This window comes from Micromys minutus (genome assembly GCF_963924665.1).
Source record: "Micromys minutus genome assembly, chromosome: 2".
NCBI classification, from domain to species: Eukaryota; Metazoa; Chordata; class Mammalia; order Rodentia; family Muridae; genus Micromys; species Micromys minutus.
In genome coordinates this window covers 53,198,253-53,224,309 of record NC_137971.1, presented here as the reverse complement: position 1 = coordinate 53,224,309, position 26,057 = coordinate 53,198,253, and the positions used below count along the sequence as shown (strand labels likewise).

Here is a 26,057-nt window from a genome sequence, read left to right as displayed (position 1 = left end):
GAGCCGATGTACAAGGATGTGGGAGGACAATGGAGACAGGCTGGAAGGCAGATTGGTCATCATGAGCTCAGCCTAGGACTGCCAGAAAGCCATGTTATCCATTAGTGGATTCTGCAGTGACAGTTGCAAGGATATTACAGTAGTTCAGGTCATCAGAAGAGGATAATTCGGGGGCGGGGGAGCACTTCAGAAGTAGAAGACAAGATGGTGTAAGAAACTCAACAGGTGAAACTAAAGAGCTGATGATGATGATACTATAATTTGGGCCTTGGGGAGATGGTGCTGAGAAAGACCAGAGTGGGCTTTGTGTGCATGTGTGAACATGATGGGGAAGATGAAGGAAAGGCCAAGTTCAGCTATAGAATAGATAAGATGTTTGGCTCAGACATCAAAACACTATAGTGTTAAACCCCCATACTTCAACTTTCAAAAATCCTATGTTGATTGGGAGGGAGCAAGGAAATCAGTCCCTTAGAAGATAGAGGGTACATTTTTGAGTTGTTAAAAGTAATCATCAAAACATTTTCATTTTGTGATGCTCTAAGTGGCTTCTTGGGTACTATATACATCTACTCATCAGCAGAGGGCCTTGTTTCCCATCTTTCTTAGCTCTTCCTCCCTCTTTGATGGAATTAAACCCTTTGTGTTTTAAGCCTTTAATAGAGAAAGATTTTTTTTTTTTAATTTTGTAGCTAAAATGAAGGTGGAGAAGGGACTGTGTTCATTGGCCCATTGTAGAGGTGTTTTGTTAGTGGTGGAAAAGGGAGGTGAGCAAAGGGCCCTGATAAGAGAATAAATATACCAGCTATGGCCACTTTCCATCAACCGACTTGATGCCATTGAGAATGGAGCCAGAAAGTGGTGTGCACAGTCAGGTGGACCATGCCAATGGCTCCCTGTTAACAGCAGGGCCTTGTCTTTAAGATGGTCTGACTTGTTCTGAGCACTGTCTCAACAAACAAGGTTTCTTCTTGCTGTAGCCCCAGCCTCTCTGATACACCTATAGGGTGTGAGTGGGGATATAATCAGCTTCCTCCTTCCCCTTTGCCTCATCTCACCTTGGCAGCACCCACAGATCCACCATTAATACTCAGTACTACTCCAAGTACAAACAGCCCCCATTTGAGTAAAGGCCAAGGCACTTTACGACCTGAACTCATTTGATCCCTCCTTACCAACCCTAAGAGGTAATTACTATTAACTCACACATTATAGGTGAAAAAAAAAAATGAGGTTCAGAGGTGAAGCAGCTTTTTCAGAGTCCGGGAAGCTGATTCAAACCCAGGCAGCTTGACTCCTAAGGCCTAGGCTCTGGTTTTGCCCTGGGAATTCTCTTTACTAGTTTCTTTTCTTGCAATGTCCCTGTAGGATCTCAACTCTAATTGTTTGCCAATAAACTGTAGGATACCCTGGTAAACTTAAATTATGATTAAAGAACAAATGTTTATGCAATATAAATATACGAGGTATTATATAGGATTTAAATGTTTTTATTGTTTGTCTGAAATTTAGGATTTTTGTTTTGGCAGTGTTGGAAATAACTGAACCAGGATCTTGCTGGTAGACAAGTAATCTACCACTGGGCTACATCAGGCCATCAAAGCCAGATGTCAACCAAGCGTTTTTTACATTTTATTTTACTGATTGTAGTATGAGCCCAGCAGACTTTTATTTATTTATTTATTTATTTTGAGATAGGGTATCACAGTTGGCCTCAGACTTGCTAAGTAGCTAGAATTAACCTTGAATTCCTGATCCTCCTGCATAATCCCTTCCCAGTGCTAGGATGACAACCATGTACCACTTACCTGGAAGATTGGTGAGGTGTGGGGGCAAACGTCATGCTGTTGGGTTTCTGAGGCTCAATGGTACTGGGCTTCAAACCTCTGATTCTTGGTACATTTTAAACTAGAACAGACTCAGTGTCTGAACCCCCCAACTCTTGCGGTTTTCGTTTAAAGAAAGAACATTAGGGCCAGGCATGTTTGTAAATAGTGACAACTCATCCCTGTAATCCCAACACTTGGGAGGCAGAGGTAGGAGGAACACTGCAAGTTCCAAGTTAATCTAATCTATATAGCAAACTCTATACCAGCTAAGGCTGTGACCCTGTCTTAAGATAACAGCAACAACAATGCCAATGACCATAGCACTCTACAGAAACATGTCAGATTATAGCTAGAAAGGTGTTGGGTGTTCCTTGCCAAGGCAAGAAGGTGACCACAGCAGAGATCGTGTCTGCCACCAGTCTTCGCTTTTCCATAAGAGTCACTTGACCTCAGCCCACTTGTTTGGAAAGTGAATTTCTTAAACTCCCTCGGAGGCAAGTGCTGCTGCATCTCTAATCGCAGCCTTCTGTTGATCACATGGGCCAGATGTTGTCTTCAAGTTTAATCTTGACACAGCTTAACCTCATTACATCTGTTGTTGAAGTAGCTGTGGCAGGCGGGCAGCTTACATGTTAGTAGGAGGCATGCTGTCTACTCATGGTCGGCCTTAGGCTGTGTCTTCTGAATAGTGACATCTGTGCCTTAGCCTGGTGCCAAGACAGTTTTTAAAACTGTCTCAGTTATTGGGTAATGTCCCTAGCCAGAAACTGGGAAATTTTACAATAGGATTGTCCCAGAAAACCCAAGCACTTGTTCTTTCAAGGAGCTGTTCTTGCTTGGCTCAAGGCCAGCCCTCACCCAAGCATGCTAGACATTCAGCATGCAGAAGGGAGTCTACCACATAGGCAATGGAGAATGGATTTGGTCTGGAATAATATAAACATTTATTACGGCTAGCAAGAAAGGGACAACCAGGTCAGTGGAAAATGGGCAGGGGAAGTGAACGTGCAATTCACTACAGAGAAAAACTCAAAAGATAGCCATGACCTTGACTCATCTCCAGCTCCTTTAATAGAGACTGGACAGTGAAAACAAAGCAGGAGCTTGGGTTTAGCTCAGTGATGGTGGACTTCCTGGCAGATGCAGGACTCTGCATTAGTGTTGAGCACACACGAGTAAAAGGAATGTAAACAAAATATGATTTATACAGAATTGACAGAGGTCAAAAGTCTGACTTTGTAGGAGTCAGTAATGACTCTGGGGGATATACAGGAGTCCACTGTCCTCCACAGGCTGTACGGATTGTTAGAATGGTGCTTTGGAGAGTGCTGTGTTGTCTGGTGCTGCAGCCCCAATGGCACATCTGTTTCTAAGAGAAATTCTTACTTGCCTTTGATAGGAATCGAGGCTTTTCTTTTTAAATTTTATTTTACTTCATAAGTATAGGTGTTTTCATGGAAGTCTGTACACCACATGGATGTCTACTGCCTGCCGAGGCCCAACGGGCAGTGTGACCCCTTGGAACTGTCGGTGCTGGGAATTGAACCTGAATCCTCTGGAAGAATATCCAGTATTCTTCTTTTTTTTAAAAAGATACATTTATTTATTTAATAATTTTATGTGCCTTGGTGTTTTGCCTGTGTGTATGTCTATGTGAGGGTGTTAGATCCCTTGGAACTAGAGTTACTGCCAGGTGGATGCTGGGAAGTGAACCTGGTCCTCTGAAAGAATGGCCAGTGTTCTTAACCACTGAGCCACATCTCCAGCCCCAGCTTTTCATATTTAATTTCTGGTTGGTTTGTTTTGAAACAGGGTCTCATGTAGTCTAGGCTGGCTTCAAATTTGTTATTTAGCTGAGAATGACCTTGAACTCCTGATCTCCTGCCTCTCTTTCCCTTTGTGATTACACCACCACAACTGTCCTTTTTTTTTTTTTTTTTTGACATTTTAAATTGATTTTATTATGACTTTTTAATCATTCACAAAAATGGAGCAGTTAGTGTATTAAATTCAGCTTGCCTGTTACCTTAGCATTAACAATTACAGTTTTATCAATCTGTGTGTTGTAATTCTTTTAGCTTTAGAAAGAAAAAAAAAAAGCAAGGATCTGTCAGCACTGCCTCAGCCTGTATGAGAGATTCTAATGCTATTGATACCATAGACAGCATGGTTCGTAAGCAATAGACATTTGTTCTCACTTTCTAAAGACTGGAAATGTAAGATCAAGGTATCTAATAAGGCCTTTCTTTGATTCTTAGATCATTGTTCTTATTATATTCAGGAATTGTGTCCCTCCATGACCTGTTCGGTTCCCAAAGGTCACGCTTGCTAACACTATCCATCAGGTTGAAGCATATAGAGTCATCGCTTGTGAGTGTGGGAGGACAGACAGAAATATTCAGTCAATGAATAGTGAGTGATTCTTGGTTTAGTCATGACTCAATTCTGCTATATAGAGCAGCATACAGTCACTGAAGTTAACGAATTAACAAGAAAAAAGAAAATGAGAGTTGGAGGTATCCTTCAGGGGTTTGATCCCAGCATAAAACAGACACATAATACAGACATATTGTAATAATAATGATAGAACATAGTATGTATGTATGTGAGTGTGTGTGTGTGTGTGTGTGTGTGTGAGAGAGAGAGAGAGAGAGAGAGAGAGAGAGAGAGAGAGAGAGAGAGAGAGAGAGAGAGAGAGAGAGAGATGCCCTCCAAGTGCTGGGGTTACGGATACATGCTACCATGCCTGGCTTTTTATGTGGGTTCTGGGGATCCAAACCCAGGTTCTCCTGTTCCCGCAGCAAGCACTTTACCCACGGAACAACCTTTAATGGCATTCCTCTGGAGCATCCATCCTGTTTTTGAGACAGAATCTCTTATTGGCAGCTAAGGCTTGCTGATCAGGCTAGGCTAGTCAGCTGTGGCACCCCGGATCCACCTGTCCCCTGCACTGGGATTGCAAACTCACCACTATGCCCAGTTTTTAGAGGATATCAGATGTCAAGCCCAGGTCTTCATACTTGCATAGCAAGCAGTCTCTCAACTGAGCTTGCTTGATATCCAGTTCTGTATTTATTGATCCCCCCTCATCTCTGTGATAGGTTTATTTCATTTTCTACTCTCCTCAGCCCCAGATATGGACCCTTTCCTCTCCCTACAACTTTGTAGCATGGTTGTAGTCATACCTTTTCATATTTTAAATTATTCAAATCAAGTAGTCACATCTGAAAGTGTGAAGTTAGACATCCATGTCTAACTTCCCACCTTGCTGGAGTTGGTATTTGCTTCATTCCTTCCCCATTAGCTAATCTGCCGTTTTTTTTGTTTTTTTTTTTTTTTTTGTTTTGTCGTCTAACAGCTACTCCACTGGAACCTCCTGAGCCTTCCAGTCTGTTAAATCTGTAGGTGGCTCAGCAGGCTTGCTGGCAATGACTTGGGGCTCACCAGGTGGTTCCTTTTTTTCCTTCTGGTGGCTACCAGGGCCTTAGCATGCCTAAGAACTGTATTTTCTAGACATTGATTGATTGATTGATTGATTGATTGAGTGATTGAGACAAGATAAATATATGGAAAATTCAGAAGACCTGGAAGGTGAAAGAGCCTCTCATTCCACAGGCCAGCTGAAGTTTTTCCCCAACTGAGAGTAAAAAAAAAATTACAGCATAATTTGCTGTTAAGGTTGCCTACGTAAACACACACACACACACACACACACACACACACACACATACATATGTATATATACACACACATATGGAGAGAGAGAGTTTTCAAATGAGAATGTTGAAGTAGCAGTGAACCTAAGGCCTAACTGTATATGATTAAGGATGGCCTTTCTCCTTTCCTAGCTGTAAACCTGACATTTTCTGAGAAATTCACAAACAAGTCTAGAAATTTTCATAAAGATAATAATTAAAATGAAAGGGGTTTTAGATACGGTTCTATGGTTAAGATCACTTGCTGCTCTTGCAAAGGACCCGAGTTCAATTCCTAGCATCCACAACTCATAAACTGTCTATAACAACAGGGGATCTGACAGCCTCCTCTCTCCTCCATAGTTTGCATACATACATAGTATGCAGTACACTTATACACATAAAATACACAGGCAAAACACGCATACACATAAAAATAGAAATGAAGACTAGAAAGTCTATTTACAGTAAAAAACATAAGATGTCATACTTTCTGAACCCCTCAAGTCTCGTGGTTTTACCTTATCAGATTATGACTCCACCTAAGGCACCGAGTAACCACCTTTTGGCTTCATTTTCCAAAAAAGAGGAAAGAATTTCTTAGAAAACTTTTAAATAATGAAATTTCAGGGATTAGAAAGATATCTTGGTGGTTTAGAACACTTGTTGCTAATGCCAACAATCCAGGTTTATTCCCAGTGCCCATATGGTGGTTCACAACCATCTATAACTCCAGTTCTAGAGAATTCTCTTTTGCCCTCCATGGGGCCAAGACACAAGGTGCACATACATACATGTAAGCAAACACACAGATAAATAGAGATTAAATAAATCTAAAAACAAAACCAATATAATGTTAAGAACCACTAAGGCAGTATGCATGGCTGTTGCTAAGATACTTTGATGTAGCTCTTTGAGACATTCACACTACATTGGAATGTGTACTGCCCTTCCTTTGTGTTAAAATCCCTTCTTGTTTTTCCTGCTTTCTACCAGCTTATCTTGAAATTCTTCTCTGCAGTGAAGTCAAACATGCTGGCTTTACCTGAGCAGAATTCTTAGCAATCATTCAGGCTACTGCTGCTAGCAGCATAGAGCTCTGCCTGTGTCCCACAGCCACTAATAGGGTAGTCTGACTGAGTACGACACTCCAGGTTGGAAAGTGATCCCTTAGGATATTGGAGATATTGGTCCAGGAGCTTTTCAGCATCCCTGTTCTGTGTAACCTCTCTTTTTTTCTCTGCTCAGAGGTATTTTATGATCACCCCTAGAGCTACAAGGTCCTAATCTCAATATGTTTGATTCAGGACCTTGACAGGGGAGAGTCCCTATGTACTATTTCAGGGGTCCTTAGGAGAGAGAGTTACACTATGAAAGTGATGTGGAGGCAGAGGCAGGCAGCCATTGAAATGATATGGCTACAAGCCAAGGAGGACCAGCTGCCACTAGAAGCTGAGAAGCAAGGAATGGGTCCTTCCCATGGTCCTGCCCATGAGCAGATTTCAACTAAAACTGATGCTGAATTTCTGGAATCCCAAAGTGAGAAAGGATGCATTCCTTTTGTCCTCAGATATCAAGTTTGTGATCATTTGTTACCAACACCTTAGGAAACAGCTACAGGAAGCTCACTGGGTTCCTTTTGTAGCTGGGCTTTCAACAACATGGATCACAGAACCCTTCAACATGGAACAAAGTGGGTCCTTCAGCTATAGGTTGTTATCCACCCCCTCATTTTCTTTCTCCCTGGAATTTCCGAGTAGCTGGAGAGTGGACTCCCTGCATGAGTCTTAAAATTTCTCCTGTTTTCCATAGGCTAGCCTTTCTGAGTACTGCTGTCCTGAACTGTCTTGTGATCATACTTGTTACGTTAAAATCTTTCTGTAGCTCTATTTTTAATTTCCTAGAGTTCTCTCTTGTTGCTTTTTAAAATAACAGCCGCCTCTTAATGGATGCAATCATTTTTTATTTCTCTGAGGAGATTAATTATAGTTTTTCTGTGTGTCTGCTCTTTATATTATTTTTCTCTCCAAAATGTTCATTAAAACATTCCTAAATCTGTCTTGGTGGTTTCCTCAAGTATCCAGTGACATTTGGCTGATAATTTGTATGGAAGACTGCAATTCCAAAGTGCACTGGGAGATGTGGGTAGGTAAAGGTTGGAAGAGGCTGTATAGGTGTGGGCAGTGGTCTTCTCTCAGGGAGACAGGATTGTAGGTAGGCTTTTCCAGACCTCTGCAGCAGTGAGACTGGGCTGGCTTCTGTCACTGTAACAACTTAGAAAGGCAGTGAGCTTCAGCTCTTCATTTTAGAAGTAGTTCCCATCCTGGTGGGCCTGAATGCAATGGGAACATGTGGCAGAGTAGAACAGACTATCTAAGTCAGGAAGGGAGGACATCCCTAGTGACCCAAAGACTTTCCACTGGACCTTACCACCTGAGGACTCTCGCATGGTAGTTCTCAACCACCCCTTTGGGGTTAAATGACCTTATCACAGGGGTTACATATCAGATCCTGCATATTATAATTCACAACACTAGGAAAATTACAGTTATGAAATAGCAATGAAAATAATTTTATGGTAGGGTCACCACAACATGAGGAACTGAATTAAAGGGTTGCAGCATTAGGAAGGCTAAGAGATGCTGCTCTACCACTTTCACATAGTGCCAAGTCTGGGGGTCAAACCCTTTAACAAATAGGCCTTAAGGGGACAAAGAAGATCCAAGGGAGGACTCTTCTGGCTCGCTGCCTAAGAGTGAGCCTGCTGAGTGTTCTATGGAGCTGGGAGGCTGCTTTCTCCATCTCACTCCTGGCTTGGGTTGCAGCTGCTTCAGGGACCTTGCCTCCTATCTATCTTTATAGTGGCCAACAGGAGAATGATGGATTCCTATGACCAAGCTGGGCACTCTGGCTCTGACATCCTGGCAACATTCCTCTGGCCTTTGGCTCAATCTATGCTGCCAGAATGTCTCCATAGCTTCAGACCGAGAAGTGGCAAGTCTCGTCACAAAGGTTATTAGGAGGAGTCACAAGTAAATGCAGAGGGCACCCAGAGCCACATAGGCACATGTGTCAGATATGTGCTCTTACTATCACGCCTGGACTAGAACTTCCCAGGCTGTGTAGGGGAGAGACGTTTGAGTATTCTGAATTCCTCAGATTACAGTTTGCCCGTGTTTGCAGCCTTTGTCATTCCTACCTTCTGAAACACCAGAACTGAGTGTACCGTTTTCTTACTGGGTGGAACTGTCCTTGCATTTTTCTCCATCACCTGCATTATGACCACAAGTCCACATGCTGCCCTAGAGTGCAGCCTCTGTCATCTGCTGTGACCAGCTGTCAAGCTTTCTTACTCTGTCTTTGTGACTTGCGCTCTTTAGGAAAGATGTCTCGAACCAGGTGTATGGCTTACACTATAATACCTCAAGAGTCCGAGGCAGTAGGAGTTTGATACCAGCCTTGGCTATCAATGAGTTCCAGGGTAGCCTTGGGTATAAAGTAAGACCCTGTTTAAACAAACAAACAACGAAAAGCCCATCCAAATTGGAAGAGAAATAAACCTTATGTTTGAGTTTCTTGAGTTTTTACATTTCAACTAGATCTTTTTTGTTTTATTGTAAATTAAAAGCCTTCTGAGCCCAGGACCCTCTAAATCTCCCGACTTTCTCATCTAGCTCCAGCTGAGTTTTCTATCTAGTTGCCATCTTGAAACTGGCAGTTAACACCAGCTCTCTGATTTCCATAGGGACCCCCTAGCTTCTCCCTCACCTGCTTCTGTGATCTTTGACTTGTTGGAACCCAGAGTCTGCCTTTCCTCCTGCCTCTGCCTCCCATCTAGCAGGTACTGTCAGTTTTGCCTTTTATTTCTTGTCTAGTCACTGCCTCTATCCTCCCTGTTCCTATCCTGTGTGGGGTTCTTAGTCCCTGTCACCAGCTGTCTCACAGGCATTAGAACATTTTCCTGACTTACTAACACTTCCATTCTTCCCTTCCCCAAACCAGCTTCCTCAGACCCTGTAGTATGGTTCCTGCCAATAGTAGCACATCTGCTCCTACCTGTGAGGTTCTTCCACAGCATCCCCTGAGGTTGTAGCACAACCAACTCATGCAGACTCTTGGCTTAGACAGAGCTCAGGCTTCTGTCCCTGGGCTCCTTTTTAACCTTTGTTCCCTGCTGTGACTAGGACACTAACTAGGAGATTTAGTCCTGTTGCCCCCTACCTCTGGGCCTCCCTTCCTCTACCTGGCCTCCTTTCTCTGAAGTTCTCTCCTCACTCCATTTTTCTCCTCCTCTCTCTTCTTTTCATGGCTTGACTCTGATGTCTTTGCCCCCAGAGGCCTTCCTGTTGGCTGAGTCCAGCTTTCCCGGCAGCCTCAAGTGCCACCGCATCACTGTTCACTTCTCTTTCTGCTGCCTCCCACTCACCTTCCCCAGCTGAACCAATCCTAAATAGCTACATGCTCTGAAACCCCAGCTGCAGCTGCAGCTTGCAGCAGGATGAGCAGAGGAGAGAAGGGTACTATTGTACTATTGGATGTGTTCCTAGCCCTGATAATAGTGTCTACAGAGTTCTGGCCACCTGTGAGAACTCTGGTTATTTGGTTTTCAGGGTCATCACAACAAAAGACCAACTCTGAGCAGCTTAAAACTGAGATTTTGGAGGGCATCAAACAGGGCGATAGCCCTTAAGGTCTTGGGTCCTTTCTGACCTCTTCCAGTTTCTTATGTTTGCAGTTGATGCCTTGGCTTCCTAGGCTTGTAGACCTATCATTATAGTCACATGGCTGACTGCATCTTCATATTAACTTCCATCTGTGTATCTATCACTGTCCATGTTTCTCTATGTTACAAGAACGTCAAGGATGCCATCCAGTAACTGTCAGAGCTCCTTGGTAAAGACTCTATTTATAAATAAGGTCATACTAGGAAGTATAGGACTCTTTTTGAAGGGACACCATTCAGGCGATGTGTCCTGAACTTACCAGGCGCCAGAGTCCCTCAAAGCTTCTGAGAGTTCTGCTCTTATCCAGCCTTGGCTTTTACCTTCCATCTTAGACCATGAAAGAGGAGTATATGAATGGAGAGCAGGCTAACATAACTAACTATCTGGAAACTTCCTGGACCACCGCCAATATCTGCTGTCTGCTTTGCCTTACTGTACACATGTTCCAGTCATGTTTAGAACTGAGACTTTAGTGCTTCTCAACACCCACCACATTCAGCTCTGAAACTTGACATTTTTAGTTCCCACCTTTAGCTTGTGTCCAAGTTCATTTGGGCTACCTTAAGAAATGCCGCAGGAAGCTTATAAACAACACTCATTATTTCTCATAGTCTGGAGGCTGGGAAGTCCAAGGTCAGGGTTTCAACATGTAAGTTTGGGGTAAAAGCAAACATTTAGTCTGCCAGGTGTTCTCTGCTGCCCTGCTCTTTTGCCCTGGGCTCTAAGCTTTGGGAAGAGAAGACTTTACACACTATTAGCTTGGGTAAAATAAGATTACCTTATTAATCTTTGCTAAATGCTCCACATTATTTCTGAATGAATTTTAACAGCCTCTCACGGTTCTTCTCACTGAGGCCTGGAGTACTCATTCATTCATTCACCATGTATTCATTCTTTATTGCCTGCCTCAGGCATATGTTTAATTTGGTGCCAAGCATTATGTAGAGTGTTACAGAGACAGTAGATAGTTATTGTGCCTAAGGTACTCACAGGGCCCAGTAAAAGGAAATAGATGGATCAGTAAGTTGTTATAACATCAAATATACCTTGCTAAGGATGTAGATACATCCCAGGAAGAGCCTCTCAACAGGAACTCAGTGGGTGAGTATGAGGTGGCTAAAGGGAAGATGGCTGCCCAAATAGGGCTATTAGAGCCAGCTGGGAATATGGGTGTTTAGGAAGACATTTCGTTTCAGATTCCCAAAGGATATGGAGAAATCAGGGCCAGTGCCCTTTCCTATTGGGGGTGGGGTATGGGCAGCAGGTTAACAGTGATGGCTTCTTGCACCAGAGGGCAGTGTTGGCCTTGAGTTTGTTACTCTTCCTAGGACAAAGGGACAAAGCAGCCATCCCCATGTCAGCAGTTCCTGTGACATGTCCCTTATCCTCTTCCTACTGTTCTCCAGGCTGTTGAGGTACCCTCTTGCTATCTCTGAGTCTCTTTCCACACATAGAAGCTCTGTGTAGCAAAGCAGATACTCGGGCTTCCTCCTCCTGTAGCATCTGAATGGAGACTTGCTGAGCACTGTGGGACCATATGTAGCCATTAGTGATTATAAGTGGCCCAGCTTCACATAGGGCCATGCAGAGCCCTTGGAGCTCAAACTGCCATAATGTTCTAATATTTTGCTGAAACTCAGAGACCCAGGAGTACATGCAGACTGGGTGTCCCTGTTGTGGTGTTCTCTTGTCTTCTCTGTTATCTTGCAACACCCCTACATCCAAATAAACAACAAAGCCTATTTACCTCTTCCCAGCCCCCAGCTCACACTAATCATCCTAGGCCACTGCAAGTGATTGCAGGCTGGGTGGACCAGAAAGCCTTGGCAGAGCATTCCTCCCTGGCTGCCATCATCTGGTGGATGTGCTGCTCTCTCCAGGATGCTTCATGGTGAACTAAACATGACCACTGGAGCCCCCAGGAACTGGCAGCCAAAAGGGACAGATGAAAGGACACGTCTGGTTTTTTAGGCTACAGTAGCTGCTGATCCCAAAGCCCCAGGGAAAGGGCAGACTGAGGTTTCGATTTCTGCGTAGTGGGAGTGGAACATGAGAAGGTCGAATAGCTATGAAGAATGAAACAGGTTTTGTTGGTTGGTTTGGTAGATACTACGGCCTATTTCTGAGCTGTTCTTCCTTCTTATTGCACAGCTGGCTGCTTTCCATCATACTTGACCGCTGGCTACCAGTGCCTGAGGCAGGATGTTGCCTGTGACCCCTCTACTACCTACTCTGTGAAAGCAGATATACTTAAGATCAAAGCTGTGCATGTTCTAGAAGGAACACTCTAGGACCTGCCACCTGACTGCAGCACTTACGGGGCTTCCTGCGCTGTTCCCCATCCAGGCTGCTCTATCAGGGAGCACATCTCTTTGGCAGTATAGTAGCCATATTATCTGGACCCAAACTGGCCTGGCATGGAATTCTGTGCTGCTTCTGGTTGCAGGAGGCAGCCTGCAAGATATAGTTCAAGTCTGAAGGAGTAGAATTTCTAGGGACATTTGATTTATTGGGCAGATTGAAACTTCCCTGGTATATCTAGAACATGTGACCACTTGTGCTGTTGCTGTCTCTGCTGTTCAGCACAGGGTGTTGATGGAGGTCCTGCATTGATGGATGTCAGGAGGTTCTTTTTTTTTTTTTTTTTTTTTTTAATTGTAGGTTTTCTAGTTTGGGTATTTTCAGTGTTTAAGTACCTGTCATCCCATATTTCTGATGACAGTAACAGCTCAGTTCCATAGTGAGGACCTAATGATTATCAGCATAAATATTGTACTTAAACTTGGCTGTTCTAGTTATTCCTAAAGCACCGGTAAAGGTGCCTATTAAGGAGAGGACCCTATAGAATCACCTGCTGACATTGGGAGCCTGGCTTTCTTTTTCTCACTGTAGAATCCACATGGGCAGTGCAACAAACCTCACGCCTGTGATGCTGGGACCTTTGCCCTGCCTCCTCTGGCATTTTTGTTGTAGGCACCATCTTGGCTCCATGGTTTTCTGTCTGGAAGGGGGAATACTGAGTTCATAGATTCAGTGTTGGAGAAAACTGAAGCAGAGAGGAAAAGTTTCCAGTGAGCTGCCTTGAGTAGCAAGGGAGAATGTTCACTGGGGCTCACTCTTGCCAGAGAGGAGTTATTTACATGTCCTCAGTGACAGTCACAGCAGTCTGACTTCCCTGTTTTTAATGCACAACCCGAGACAAGAATGAGATATTAGCCAGCATTTGCAGAAAATAGCAAACAGGCCTCTTCCGGTTGCTGGCATTCTGGAAGGACCATGGGATGAAGGGTCTGTGGGGAGTAGTGGGTTGCTTGTACTTTTACCATCTTCTCTGTCTCTGTGGGCAGGAAAGGAGCTCTGCTTGTATGTCACTCGAGCAAGGAAGACAGTATGGTGTCTCCTGAGACATGTGCTCTGGGCTGGTTGCTGTGCCTGTGGGATCAGAAGGTGCCTCTCCCATGTGGGAGGAAAGCTTCAGGCTTAGTGCAAACATCAGGTTTGCACTACTGATGTCACCAAGTAGGAGGGCTTTCCCTCAGAGGTTTTAAATTGGAGTCTCAATCATTGTCAACTATGAGGACTTCATGATAACCATCCACCAAGTACCTAATAGGGTACTCTGTGGGCTAAGTAGAAGCCTGCCTCCCATCCCCACTACTCCCTCTCTGCATGCTATCATTTGGGATGAGGGTGACAGGAAACATCTGGAACAGTGCCAGCCTGAAGGGGCTGTATCTGGAAACACTTTCTAAGACACACTGTTGTGAAGGAAGAGGATGGTCACATTAGGATGCCAGGACTTGAGCTTGGACAGGTTGGGTCCCCTTTAGAGCCCAAACCAGGAATTCTGGGTGGCCTGGGAGAATTCACACCCTTCAGTGCCCACCCAAGGTCTTCTTACACTTTAGGTACTCTGCTTCTCTCCTACCTGACACCCCCTGAGCTGTACAGAGGGTTCTTTCCTTCAGCTTTGAGACTGTGTCGAGACTCAGGTGCAGCTTGGTCAACCTTGTCAGCTGCTTGCTGAGATTATCTCAGACCCTCAAACTCAACACTCCAGTTAGCTGTCACAAGCATCTGTGAGGGCCTCTAATGGACACTGTTCAGTGGACCCACAGCTGTCCTGCAGCCTGGTTTCTCTGACTGATCATGATTTTGAGAGGTCCTGAGTGTAGGCCTGTGAGGGTGGTGGGATTCAGTGAGGGAGAATCCAGATTAGCAATGGAGATACTTTTTGAGCAAGGTGGTATGTTCTCTTGTCTGTGACAGCAAGGCCTCATCTTGTGTCTGGCAGTGCACTGAATTAGGGGAGAGGGTGGTCACAGCAGAGCCTCCTGTGACTGTAGTAGTGAACCAGCCTTCAGGGTAATATGACCTTTGCACTCCATCATGCCTGGCACAGTCCCTCCCCAGCAGCTTGTCTAGGCACCATTTTACTTTCTGAGTGACATTTTTCTGCCTTGAACTTCAAGTGGCAGTATATTCAAAATCCACCACAAAAGTCTTCAGCTGCTTTCTAGCAGGTATTGTCTTGTAATCCTGTGTATCCCTGAGGACCCAGGGAACAGACTCTAGGCCACTGCTCACCTACTTTCTGCATGACCCACTGCCCCGCCCCTCTGGCCCGGCCCTCCTAGGCAGCCAGTGGCCCATGATGGACTCAGGAGGCGGCGCCCCTTCCCCTGATTTCAGCCTTGGCTACAGCCCAGGCCTCCAGCAGTCTAGTCCTGGAGAACTTTGTATTCTGGGGCCAGTGACCTCAGTGGAGCACTTGCTGCCTGTGGATCCTCTACCACGTTCTCTGTGTGCAGCACGCCTAGGTGCTTGGCTGGTACAAGGTAAAATTGTTCCAGAACAGGTATGGCCTATAAATCTGAATCAACTGCCAGGCTAGGTTTTTACATGAGAGGAAAACATGTTGTGTGCTAGAAAACTTGTGTCTCTCTTTCTTTCTCTTTCTCTCTGTCTCTCTCTCTCTGTCTTTCTGTCTGTCTCTCTGTCTCTCTCTCCCTCTCTCTGTCTTTCTGTCTGTCTCTCTGTCTCTCTCTGTCTTTCTGTCTGTCTCTCAGTCTCTCCCTCTCTCTGTCTTTCTGACTGTCTCTCTGTCTCTCTCCCTCTCTCTGTCTTTCTGTCTGTCTCTCTGTCTCTCTCTGTCTTTCTGTCTGTCTCTCTGTCTCTGTCTCTGTCTCTCTCTGTGTGTGTGTTCGTATGTTTTATATCAATATCCTACTCAGAAAACCTCAGAGAGATTGGTATATAACAAGTTCCATGCTACCTCTACATAGAAAGTCCCTGATGGAGGGCCTTGGAGCAGTTAGCAAGAGGACCTTGGTGTGTACACATGCATGTGTGCACACATATGTATGTATGTGTATGTGTGGGGATGCTGGTGCGATCTGTATAGACTCTGGGGAGATTGGGAGGATTTCTTCTATATCCCTGCATTCATGTGGGAGGAGAAAAAGACAGTGAGAACGTGACAACAGCTGGCATTTGTTACCCAGGATTTGGTACTTTCAGGTCTGTCTCAGTTGGTCCTGGAATGACCTATCTGGGCAGGAAGGAAGTGGCACCTGAATTTACAGATGAGGAAATTGGGCTTCAGAGCTGCCAAGCCACAGTGCTAGGAAAGAGGGAGCTAGGCCTAGCCCAGGCAGGCTTAGTGTAGGCTAACATTTAGGTCTCCTGGCCCCCACCAGCTCTAGGGGTGGGGGCTGCTCCCACTTGCCTCTGCTCTGACTCCATACAAAAGGATCTTCCCATTTTCTGCCTGTAATGTTGTGCAGGTTTGCTGTCAGCCCTGGCTCTCCAGTAGAGAGAGGTCTCTCAGGTCTTAGGTTCAGACCTGCTTTTGCCGCTCTCTGCAGGGATATGAGGTCTGAGAGGGGCTTCTTTCTCTCCAGAGTGCTCTTGACCCCAGGTTCTTTGTGAATTGGGCTTGCCAAGGAATCACTGGGCCACCAATATCATTTATGGGGAACTACATTAAGTCTCTGCCTGTCTCAATCTCTCTGTGTCTGTCTCTGTCTGTCTCTCTGTCTCTCTCTCTCTCTCTGTCTCTCTGTCTCTCTCTGTCTCTCTGTCTCTGTCTCTGTCTCTGTCTCTCTCTCTCTCTCTCTCTCTCTCTCTCTCTCCAGATAGTAGAGTCAGCCTTTCAGGAACTCCTCACAGCTGCCAGTCTAAGGAAGACTCTATCTGAAGAAGGGAATGGGGAGCCTGTGTTGTGAGGGGGGAGGGCAGGGCAGCAAAATGGCTTATTTACTTATAGGATGAGAGTCAAGTGCTCAAGTGGTGGCAAAGTGAAGCCCACCAGGTAAGAAATGGGCAGAGTCTCCCCAGAAAGAGCCTGGAGTCTCCCAGGTTTGAGAACCTAGATGCCAGCTAAGAGGGCTTGCCACAGATGGGACAGACCCCGCTGGGTAGTAGGTTGAAAACAAGTATGAAAGATTATGTCCCACTTTGGGGACAGGTCTGCCTTTCTTCTCTACCCTTCTTTCCTTCTTCCCTGTTTTTTTTTTTTAAAGTAGTGTTGGTAGTGATTATCAAGAAATAGTCTTCTATGTAGTTCAGCCTTGAACTTAAGACTGTCCTGCCCCAGCTTCCCAAGAACTGCTATTACAAATGTAGCTTGTATTTAAAGTTATTTTAAAATCTTCTTTTACATTTTTTATTTTTGGTGAGGAGTGGGCATGAGTAACCACATTGTGTTTGTGAGGTTTTCTCCTCCCACCATGTGGGTTCCTGGGATTAAATTCAGGTCATCCAATTTGGCAACAAGCACTTTTACCAGCAGAGTTATCTTGACAGCCTCATTTTCTTTTCTAATTATAAATAATGTGCCCCCAGCCTGGTCCTGAGCCAGCAGCAGTCTGACCTGTTGACGTCCTGGAACATGTCTTGGGGCAGGCAGTCAATATGAGTGAATGATAAGCCAGACTTGTCTGAAGTGGAGAATTTTGACAAATTAAAATTGAAGAAAACTAATACTGTAGGAAAAAATATTCCTCAGTCAAAGAAAACTAGGCAGCAGCGTGTTAAAGGATGGTGAGGTACGATCTCCTTCAACACAGCCTGACAGTCTGGGCTTTAGGCTTTCATTAGTGCCCATAGAGACTTAAGCCAATTGCCAATGGCTTCTCACCTGTCTGATGGTTAAGTGGTAATCAGGACACAGTTGTTGATGCATGAGTTCCAGATGGCAGATGCTGACTGTGATCTGGCCACTGTGTTTGTAGTCCTTGTGTGCCCCACACACAGGGGAGCCATTTTAACCTTCAGTGGGTGGCTGCATTGCTTTGTCATCATTCTGAAGTTGCATGTCCTTACAGCTTCTCACGATTGCTTTCATTTCTAATGCAGCAATAAAAATCAGTATAGTTTTTAATCTTAGAAAATAATGTGCTCACACTGGATAAAGCATGCAGATTTCTATATATGGAAATATACAGAAATATATAGGTGCATAAAGGGGAAAATAAACATACTGCACCAATGTGTGGCAGTGAGGTGGTCCACTGGCATGAGCTTGCCTGTTGTCACCCTTGTTTATCTCATCTTCTTGGCTTCACATTGTACCCTAAACACCTTCCATATTGTAAACACCCATGCAAAACTATCATTTGTGGATTTGTAATGTCTATCCAGGACCTTCCAGTCAGACTTAAATACTTTCTGTTGTTTGGTGTTTTGACACCTCATATATACATCCTCAGTCTCTATTTCAGAAGATGGAAATTCTGGATTCCTGGAGTAGAGATGACCCAGCAAGGAACGGGAAACATGTATTTGAAAAGGAATTGAGACGTTATTTTTGACATTTAATATATTTATATAACTTATCTTGATCGTATCCATTCTAGCTCCCCCTCCTCCTCCCACTCTCCTCAGATTTTCCCCAATGCGTTTCCTCCCAGCTTCAATGTACTTTTTCTACTTCAGAAGCTTTTGTTTTGTTTTAAAGCTGATAGGTACACACCTGTAATCTCAGCCTTTGAGAGCTTGATGCAGGGGGATTACACAGTAAATTCAAGTGAGCCTGAGCTATAACAAGGCTTTGTCTCAAAAAATGAAGAAAAGGTGTTTTCAGTTTTAGCCTAGACTGGCCTTGAACTCTTGACCCCCCTTTGTCAGGCTGAGGTGCTGAGATCATTCAGTGCATTAGTGGGCCTGGCTTGAAGGCTCTGGATAGATTTGAGCAGGGCCTCCAGGGTAACTAGACAGGACCTGGGAGTGGGAACTATGTGTCTTCTCAGTTAGAAATATTATCTTTTACACAGCTGCTGTGACTTCACAGAAGGGTAGCACCTTGCTCTGTTTTCAATACCCAGATGTTTGGAGGGGAAACTTCAAGTGTTGGGCTTTTTGTTGCTGTCAGTGTGTCTCTTTATCGCTGACCAGCAGCAAGATCAGAAGTAAACATCAGCACCATGCTGTGTCACTTGCAGAATTTGTTGAAACTTATCCGAAGTCCCTTTGTGTCCTTGGGTCCAGCCAGAACCTATGTGCATTGAGCTGCCTTTTTGGTTTCCTTTCATCTGAACTGATTCTCCAGCCCATGTCTCATATGAGCGTTTACATATTTGGACCTTTTTTGTTATTGTTTGAGACAGAGTCTCTCACATAGCTCTGGCTGTTCCAGAACTAGCTCTGTAGACCAGGCTGCCTTCAAACTCACAGAGATTCACCTGCCTCTGTCTTCTGAGTGCTGGGATTGAGGCTTATACCACAATACATCTTTCATATATTTGAAGCATTAATTTCACAATACATCTTTCACATATTTGAAGCATTAATTTTGAAACATTAATTTTACATATTGGAAGGAATAAAAATGTGTGTGTATGTCCTCCATTGGATAAAATATGGCAATTAGGCTTTAGTTAAACCTGGGTTGTGTATCTGAGGCAGGGCCCTGTAGGAGTGTGGCTTCATCCTCAGTCCAGTCACCCATGGCAAATTATGGTCCAAAGTAATATGGAAAATTCCAGAAATAAACAAGTCTTAAGTTTTAGGTGGTATGCTGTTCTGGGTGCATAATAAACTCTTTGTTCAGAGTCTGCACTGTATTTGCTAGCTGGTTAGTAGTATCTCCTCATCACTGACTACTGTGGAACTGCTTGTATCTAGGTAACCAGTGTTTTACTTTAGTGGCCCCAACGCAGAAGGGAAGTGAGCCTGGCTGCTAAGATTTGCCAGGGAAGCTGTTTGCTTTCTTTAAGTGAAAAGGTGAAAGTTCTTGAGTTACTAAGGAGAAGAAAATATGCAGAGTTACTACAATCCACAGGCAAGACCTGAGATCACACTCACATAGCTATGTTTCAGCATTTGTTATGGGTCTGTTTGATTATTAATTTCTGGTAATTTCTTAGTTTGTGATTTCTAAGTTAAACTTTTATTATGGGACATACAGTTTTTTTTAAAAAAAAAAAAAATACATCATACTACTGGTCAGTGGTGGCAGACACCTTTAATCCCAGTACTCCAGAAGCAGAGAGAGGCAGATGTTTGAGTTCAAGGTCCTGGTCTACAGAGCCAGTTAGTTCTAAGATGGCCAGGGATAAAAAGGGAAACTCTGTCTCTAAAAACAAAACAACATAACAACAAAAATCATGTTTGCAATCAAACATGGTCTTGTATTCCTGTAATTACAGCTTGGGAAGAGGGAGCTCTCAAGTTTGAGGCCAGCCTGGGCTCCATGAAGCTTAAAGATGGAAAAGAAGAAGAAGCCATAGCTGCTATAGGAGTACATCACTATCCACATAAGACACAGCAACTATAATAGGGTTGAGACACGCTTTAGAAAAACCAGAGCTGGAGTCTAGCAAGATGACTCCTCTACACACAAATTTGAAGCCTTAAGCTTAGCAAGGTGACCCCCCATTTTCCCAGTGCATGCACCCTGGCTCAGCACAGTGTTCCTGGCCTTCCTTCTTGTTCTTATGTTGGCTCTTTGTTGGCTCTTCCTTTTAGTCAAGCCCAAATGTACAGGCCTTTTTTACTCTACAGGATTTATACATTTTCCGTCATCATAATGCCAGGTGTTTTCCCTTTGCTCCCCTTGTCCGTGAGCTTCCTTCACTCCTGACCCTGCTTTTCTCTCTGTCGTCTTGCTGCCTTGGCCCATCAGTCCTTAGCTCGATGGACCTCATAGTGAATGTTATCTGTGGTTACCCCTTATCTTCCCTAACTCCAGCCTCAGATGGTCTGATAGGCTTTTCTAAAAGCCCTGTAGACCCGTTCATGGCCTGAAGGAGGCAGGGACCAGCAAGTGTCTCTCCCTGTTCAGGTTCCAGCTCCCATGTCCCCTCTCCAAAGAATCATCTCTGATATCCAGCTGCAGTAACTGTCTTTCCCCAGGACATTCATGAAACATGACCTTTGAGGCACTTGGTCCTCTGTGTGGCCAGAGTGATTTTGTGTCTTTCCTTTTCCCTCGGCTGGCTGGCCCTTTATGGACTTAAGGCCACAAACTGTGTCTCATGGGTGAGTGAGCCTGCTGCTACCCTCTCCTCTTCCTCGTCTTTGTGCTTTGACTTTCTTGTTTATGCCTTCTTTTTCTGCCCATAGTTTCCCTCCTTCTCTGTATCGCTGGTTGTCCCTGTGACATCAAGGTTTTTGCAATGTTTGTTTGATTTATTGAGTTTGCTTTTATGTTTAAAAAAAGTGTCTGAGTCAACCATTTCTACCTTTTACCGAGAACTGTTAGATAAAGGTATGTGGATTAAAAGGCCAGATGCAGATGTGAACCTTGCTTTGTCTTTTTCTTTTTTCCTGGATCTTTCTTCTCTTTCTTCTATATCATCCATTTCTCCGTTCTCCTCACCTCTGTAGGTTTTTTATTTTTATTTGAAGGAGCAGGGATAGAATTCACACTGTAATTCAAGCTGTCCCGAAACTCACTATGTAGCCAAGGATAGGCTCAACGTCAGCAATTCTCCTGCCTCAGCTTCCTGAATAGCTGGGATTACAGTTGTGAACCACCATCTCCCACTCCATCTTTAGTTTATAAAGTGAGTAGTTAGCTATGAATCCTGTTTTGTGATATAGAAGATGTCCGCATTTGATTTTAAAAGTTAAGTTGTTGTATAGTACACCATGGCAGAGCGCACAGTTCCATGGCAGTAAGTCACTCTGCAGACGAAACTTGGTCCTTGTTAAATACAACTCCCCATTCTGCCGTCAGCTGAGAGCAGCACCTCTCCCAGCTTCTCCCTCAGCCCGCCCCACCATCTTAACCACGTTAGGACCTCCCATCAGTGGAGTCCCAAAGCATATGTACGTCTCTGGCACCAGCCTCTTCAGTTGCCCTTTCTGGCTGTAATGAATATTTTACTTAATATTTCTCAGTAGAAGGAAGGTTCAGGCCTCTGTTTGAAAACAGCAGTGTTTTAACTGAGAGCCAAGGCTAACTCCTGAGAGAGAAGGGTGACAGGATCAACACATGAAAGAAGTCCATAGCAGACGTTAGTGGAGAATGCGGATAGTGAACCTGAGTGCATAGCATCAAGATGTGCACATGCTGCAGAGGGCTGCTCTGTGGTCTCTACAGTGGGAACGCTGTGCTGAGTATGAGGATGTTGAGCTGCTCTCCACAGCTCCACCACAAATGGAACCAGAGATGGGGCTGTTTTCTTTGTTGTCTTCTGTGGGTAAGGGACCCTCTCTCTTTCCCCTCTGTTTCCTCTCTCTTTCCTCTTGATGTGGGGTGCTCTGTGCCTAGCCTGCTTTAACCTGGACTTTGATTGCCCCTCCTCAGATGCTGAAGTTCCAAACAGTTCGAGGGGGCCTGAGGCTCCTGAGTGTCCGCCGATCCTCCACAGCCCCTGTTGCCTCCCCAAATGTCCGGCGTCTGGAGTACAAGCCCATCAAGAAAGTAATGGTGGCCAACAGAGGTAAATACTACCAGTATTCAGGACCTTGGGCCAGCCTAGCCTCCTCTCCTTACACTGCCCTGCTGGTGTCCTTTGTCTCAGGCCCAGGACTAACTGCTCACCCCGTTTGTCCTAGGTGAGATCGCCATCAGAGTGTTTCGTGCCTGCACAGAGCTGGGTATCCGCACGGTGGCTGTCTACTCAGAGCAGGACACAGGCCAGATGCACCGGCAGAAAGCTGATGAAGCCTACCTTATTGGTCGTGGCCTAGCCCCTGTGCAAGCCTACCTGCACATTCCAGACATCATCAAGGTGGCCAAGGTAGAGTCAGCTTGGCCTAGAAGATGCCAGGGTTTCCTGAGGCTGGGCAGGATCTTGTGCTATATGCCCTGCACCCACTCCCACCAGCAGAATATGTGTACAAGGGGGATGGGGGTAAACCCCAGCAAGGAAGGTACCCAGGCATTTCTCCTGCCCCTTACAGGAGAATGGTGTAGATGCTGTGCACCCTGGCTATGGGTTCCTCTCAGAGCGAGCAGACTTTGCCCAGGCCTGCCAAGATGCTGGAGTCCGGTTCATTGGTCCAAGCCCAGAGGTGGTTCGCAAGATGGGGGACAAGGTGGAAGCCCGGGCCATTGCCATCGCTGCAGGTAACATACAATTCCTCCCAGGGGCTAGCAGGGAGAAACCTGTGACAAGATGTAGTAAGGATTCAGCCTGTTACAGAGATGCCCTGTCCTCTCCCAACAGGTGTTCCAGTGGTCCCTGGCACTAATTCCCCCATTAATTCCTTACATGAGGCACATGAGTTCTCCAACACCTATGGCTTCCCTATTATTTTCAAAGCTGCCTACGGAGGTGGGGGCCGTGGCATGAGAGTTGTGCACAGCTATGAGGTAAGCAGGGCAGCACATGTGCTAAGGTCTCGGTGCTGGGCTGCCAGCCCCTGTGGAAGTGTACAGAGCTGTTGGCAGAGGGCACAGAGCTGTCTCATAACTACCCAGCCTTGTTGTACTCCTAGGAGCTGGAAGAGAATTACACCCGGGCCTACTCTGAGGCCTTGGCAGCCTTTGGAAATGGGGCATTATTTGTGGAGAAGTTTATTGAGAAGCCAAGGCACATTGAGGTGCAGATCCTAGGTAAGTGGGGAGTTCTGTGAAACAGAAGAAGTCTAGATCTCCCTGGTTTACAGGAGCAACCTTTGGAACAGCCTTTCCAGGGGACTTGGGACAGAGCAGGAATCAGGAGGCCAAAAAGCCATAATGCCCAATGGGTCCGTGGGTATATAGGAGGCATTTGGATTCTAGGAAAGGCTGAATCTAGTTTCTTGTATGCCCAGGGGACCAATACGGGAACATCCTGCACTTGTATGAGCGGGACTGCTCCATCCAGCGGCGGCACCAGAAGGTGGTAGAGATTGCCCCTGCTACCCACCTGGACCCCCAACTTCGCTCACGCCTCACCAGTGACTCTGTCAAACTTGCCAAGCAGGTGAGGACATGTTCCCAGGGACATGAACCCATTTTTGCGAGCTTTCTATTACCTCTGCCCAGATTGTCTCATGGCTGAGGGTTTGGAAACTCCCTGTGGACAGCCTGTTGAGAGAAGGAGGTAGGCCTTGCAGAGGGGAGAAGGGTGCAAACATCCTCTTGAGGCTGGAAGAAGTGATAGCAGATTTGATGCTCTGTGATAGAAGAGATGCTTGGTCAAGAGGAAGGTGTCCTTGCCATTTTTTTCTGCTCTTGCTATACAGGCTAACTTTTTTTGTGGCACCAGCTCATACTGGTCACTGTTTAAGAGAGAGTGGGGGGGGGAGGGAGGGAGGGACAGAGAGAGAGAGAGAGAGAGAGAGAGAGAGAGGGAGGGAGGGACAGAGAGAGAGAGAGAGAGAGAGAGAGAGAGAGATAGAGAGACAGAGAGAGACAGAGAGAGAGAGAGAGTCCTTATATTCTGGCAGAGTTAAGGTGTTTCCTCCTCACTGACTTCTAACCTCTACTGAAGCACAGTCTATTTCCTTATCAAGGTGTCTCTGCCAGTCTCTGATCAGCTGGTGGAGTGGGTGCTGGGGTGTAGAGGTGGGAGCTGTATCTATGAGTAATGACTAGCTCCTGCCATGGCAGCAGGTTATCTCCTATACCCACCCACCCATGAGACTTCTTACCCCCAGGTGTGTCACATTGTCCCAGGTTTGAGTCCCCATGGCCTTCAGTACAGGAAGCCAAGGATCAGAAGAGGTATAGACAGTGGGAGCAGAGTGGTTCTGAGACAAGGCTCAGCAGTGTGAGGTCTGGTGGAGCTGGGTTGCCTCAAAGGAGCAACCTCACCTTGGCCTTACTCTGTGACCAGTCATAGCAGCTCAGACTCCAGGGAATGAGTGTGTTGCTCTGGAAGGACCAGAGCAGAATGAAAACACGGCTGCAATCCATGTTAGTGTTGTCCTCAAGTGACATCGCTTGAGGTGATGACCAGAAGGAGGATGACAGCAGAATAGCACAGGAGGAAACTTCCTGAAAACCTTCTGCAGTGAAGAAGTGGGCTAAGAAGCCCAGGACTGCAGGTCTGAGAGGCTGGAAGAGATTTGGACATGGGCCAAGGAGGCTGCTGGGAAAGCAGCGGTGAAGGTGGTTCCAGGATGTCTTCACCCAGACTTGCTGGTGTGGCCTGGCCTTAGTAGCTTCCAGGGATCCTTGAGCCCGAAGAGTGTGGGGTGGAGGTATATTCTGGGTTGTGGCCTCTGCAGGGGAGCTGATGGTAGGTGGCTGGATTGCCACAAGCTGGGTGGTGGGCAGGCTTGTGTGGCACAGCCCTGACTCTGGGAATCTGCTTACTGACCACCCCTGCAGGTAGGCTATGAGAACGCAGGCACTGTGGAGTTCCTGGTGGACAAGCACGGCAAGCACTACTTCATCGAGGTCAATTCCCGCCTGCAGGTGGAGCACACGGTCACTGAGGAGATCACAGAGTGAGCACAGGGTTGGAAAGGGGCTTCTGGATGCAGCAGCCGAGGCTTGCTTGCTTTTACTTCAGTGGACCTAGGGACTTCACTAAAAAAAAAAAAAAAAAATTCTTGTGAGGGTTTTACATGGTTATTGTAAAAAAAAAAAAAATTACACAAAATAAAAACAACTCAGAGCTTACCCATCCTTCATAATGAGGATTCCAGGGGCTGCAGGCACTCCATGAAGCCCTTGTGGCCGTGAAGAAGGGACCCATCACCCCATCTTTCAGATGAATCCAAGGCTTGTAGAGATTAAGAGAACTGTCCGAGTCCACACAGTGAACTCGGTCTCTCCAGCCTTGCCTGCAGCTCCGTGACATCCCCTGTGCCTCTGCACAGCCTGTAGGTGTTTTTCCTACCTCTGTTTTTTAATACAGTTTGATGCTGTTGATGTTTTAGGTAGACTTAAAAGTTTTGAGATTTATTTTTATTTTTGTGAATGAATGTTTGCCGCCGTGTGTGTGTGCCATTGCATACCGTGCCATGGAGACCAGAAGAAAGATAGATTCCTCAGGATGGAAGTAGAGGTGATCGTGAGTGCTGTGTGCTTGTTGGGAATTGAACTCAGATCCTCTGGAACAGTGGCCAGTGCTCTTAACTGCTGAGTCCTCACTCCAGCCCCTTAGAATTTTTAAAAAGGATATATATATATTTTACTTTTATATGTATGCTTGCCCACAGAGTCAAGAGGAGATTACCTGATCCCCAGATCTGAAATTACAGAGAATCGTGAGCCACCAGGCAGAGCTGGGAATAAAACCTAGGTCCTCAGCAGGAGCAGCCAGGGCTCGTAGCTGCTGAGCCATCTCTCAGTCTCTAGAATTCCTATTCTTGTTTAAACTTGCTATTTGGTCAAGCATGGTAACTCACACTTTTAATCCCAGCAGAGGCAGGTACATCTGGCTAGCCTTATCTACTTAGTGATTTCCAGGACAGCCAGA

General features: G+C 45.5%; 1 protein-coding gene across 4 annotated transcripts in view; it reads left to right on the top strand.

Moving 5' to 3' along the window:
* The window catches only part of PC (pyruvate carboxylase), a 93,868-nt gene that overhangs the window by 52,169 nt on the left and 15,642 nt on the right, over nucleotides 1-26,057 (top strand). For 3 of the 4 annotated variants that reach the window (XM_080912614.1, XM_080912613.1, XM_080912616.1), the window contains 7 exons: nucleotides 22,004-22,139; nucleotides 22,255-22,439; nucleotides 22,603-22,768; nucleotides 22,869-23,014; nucleotides 23,140-23,257; nucleotides 23,458-23,609; nucleotides 24,962-25,080. In XM_080912614.1, coding sequence (XP_080768740.1) covers nucleotides 22,004-22,139; nucleotides 22,255-22,439; nucleotides 22,603-22,768; nucleotides 22,869-23,014; nucleotides 23,140-23,257; nucleotides 23,458-23,609; nucleotides 24,962-25,080 — 1,022 coding nt within the window. Of the gene's footprint in view, nucleotides 1-14,980; nucleotides 15,087-22,003; nucleotides 22,140-22,254; nucleotides 22,440-22,602; nucleotides 22,769-22,868; nucleotides 23,015-23,139; nucleotides 23,258-23,457; nucleotides 23,610-24,961; nucleotides 25,081-26,057 lie in introns of those variants that run through there. The other variant, XM_080912615.1, reaches the window with a different exon arrangement.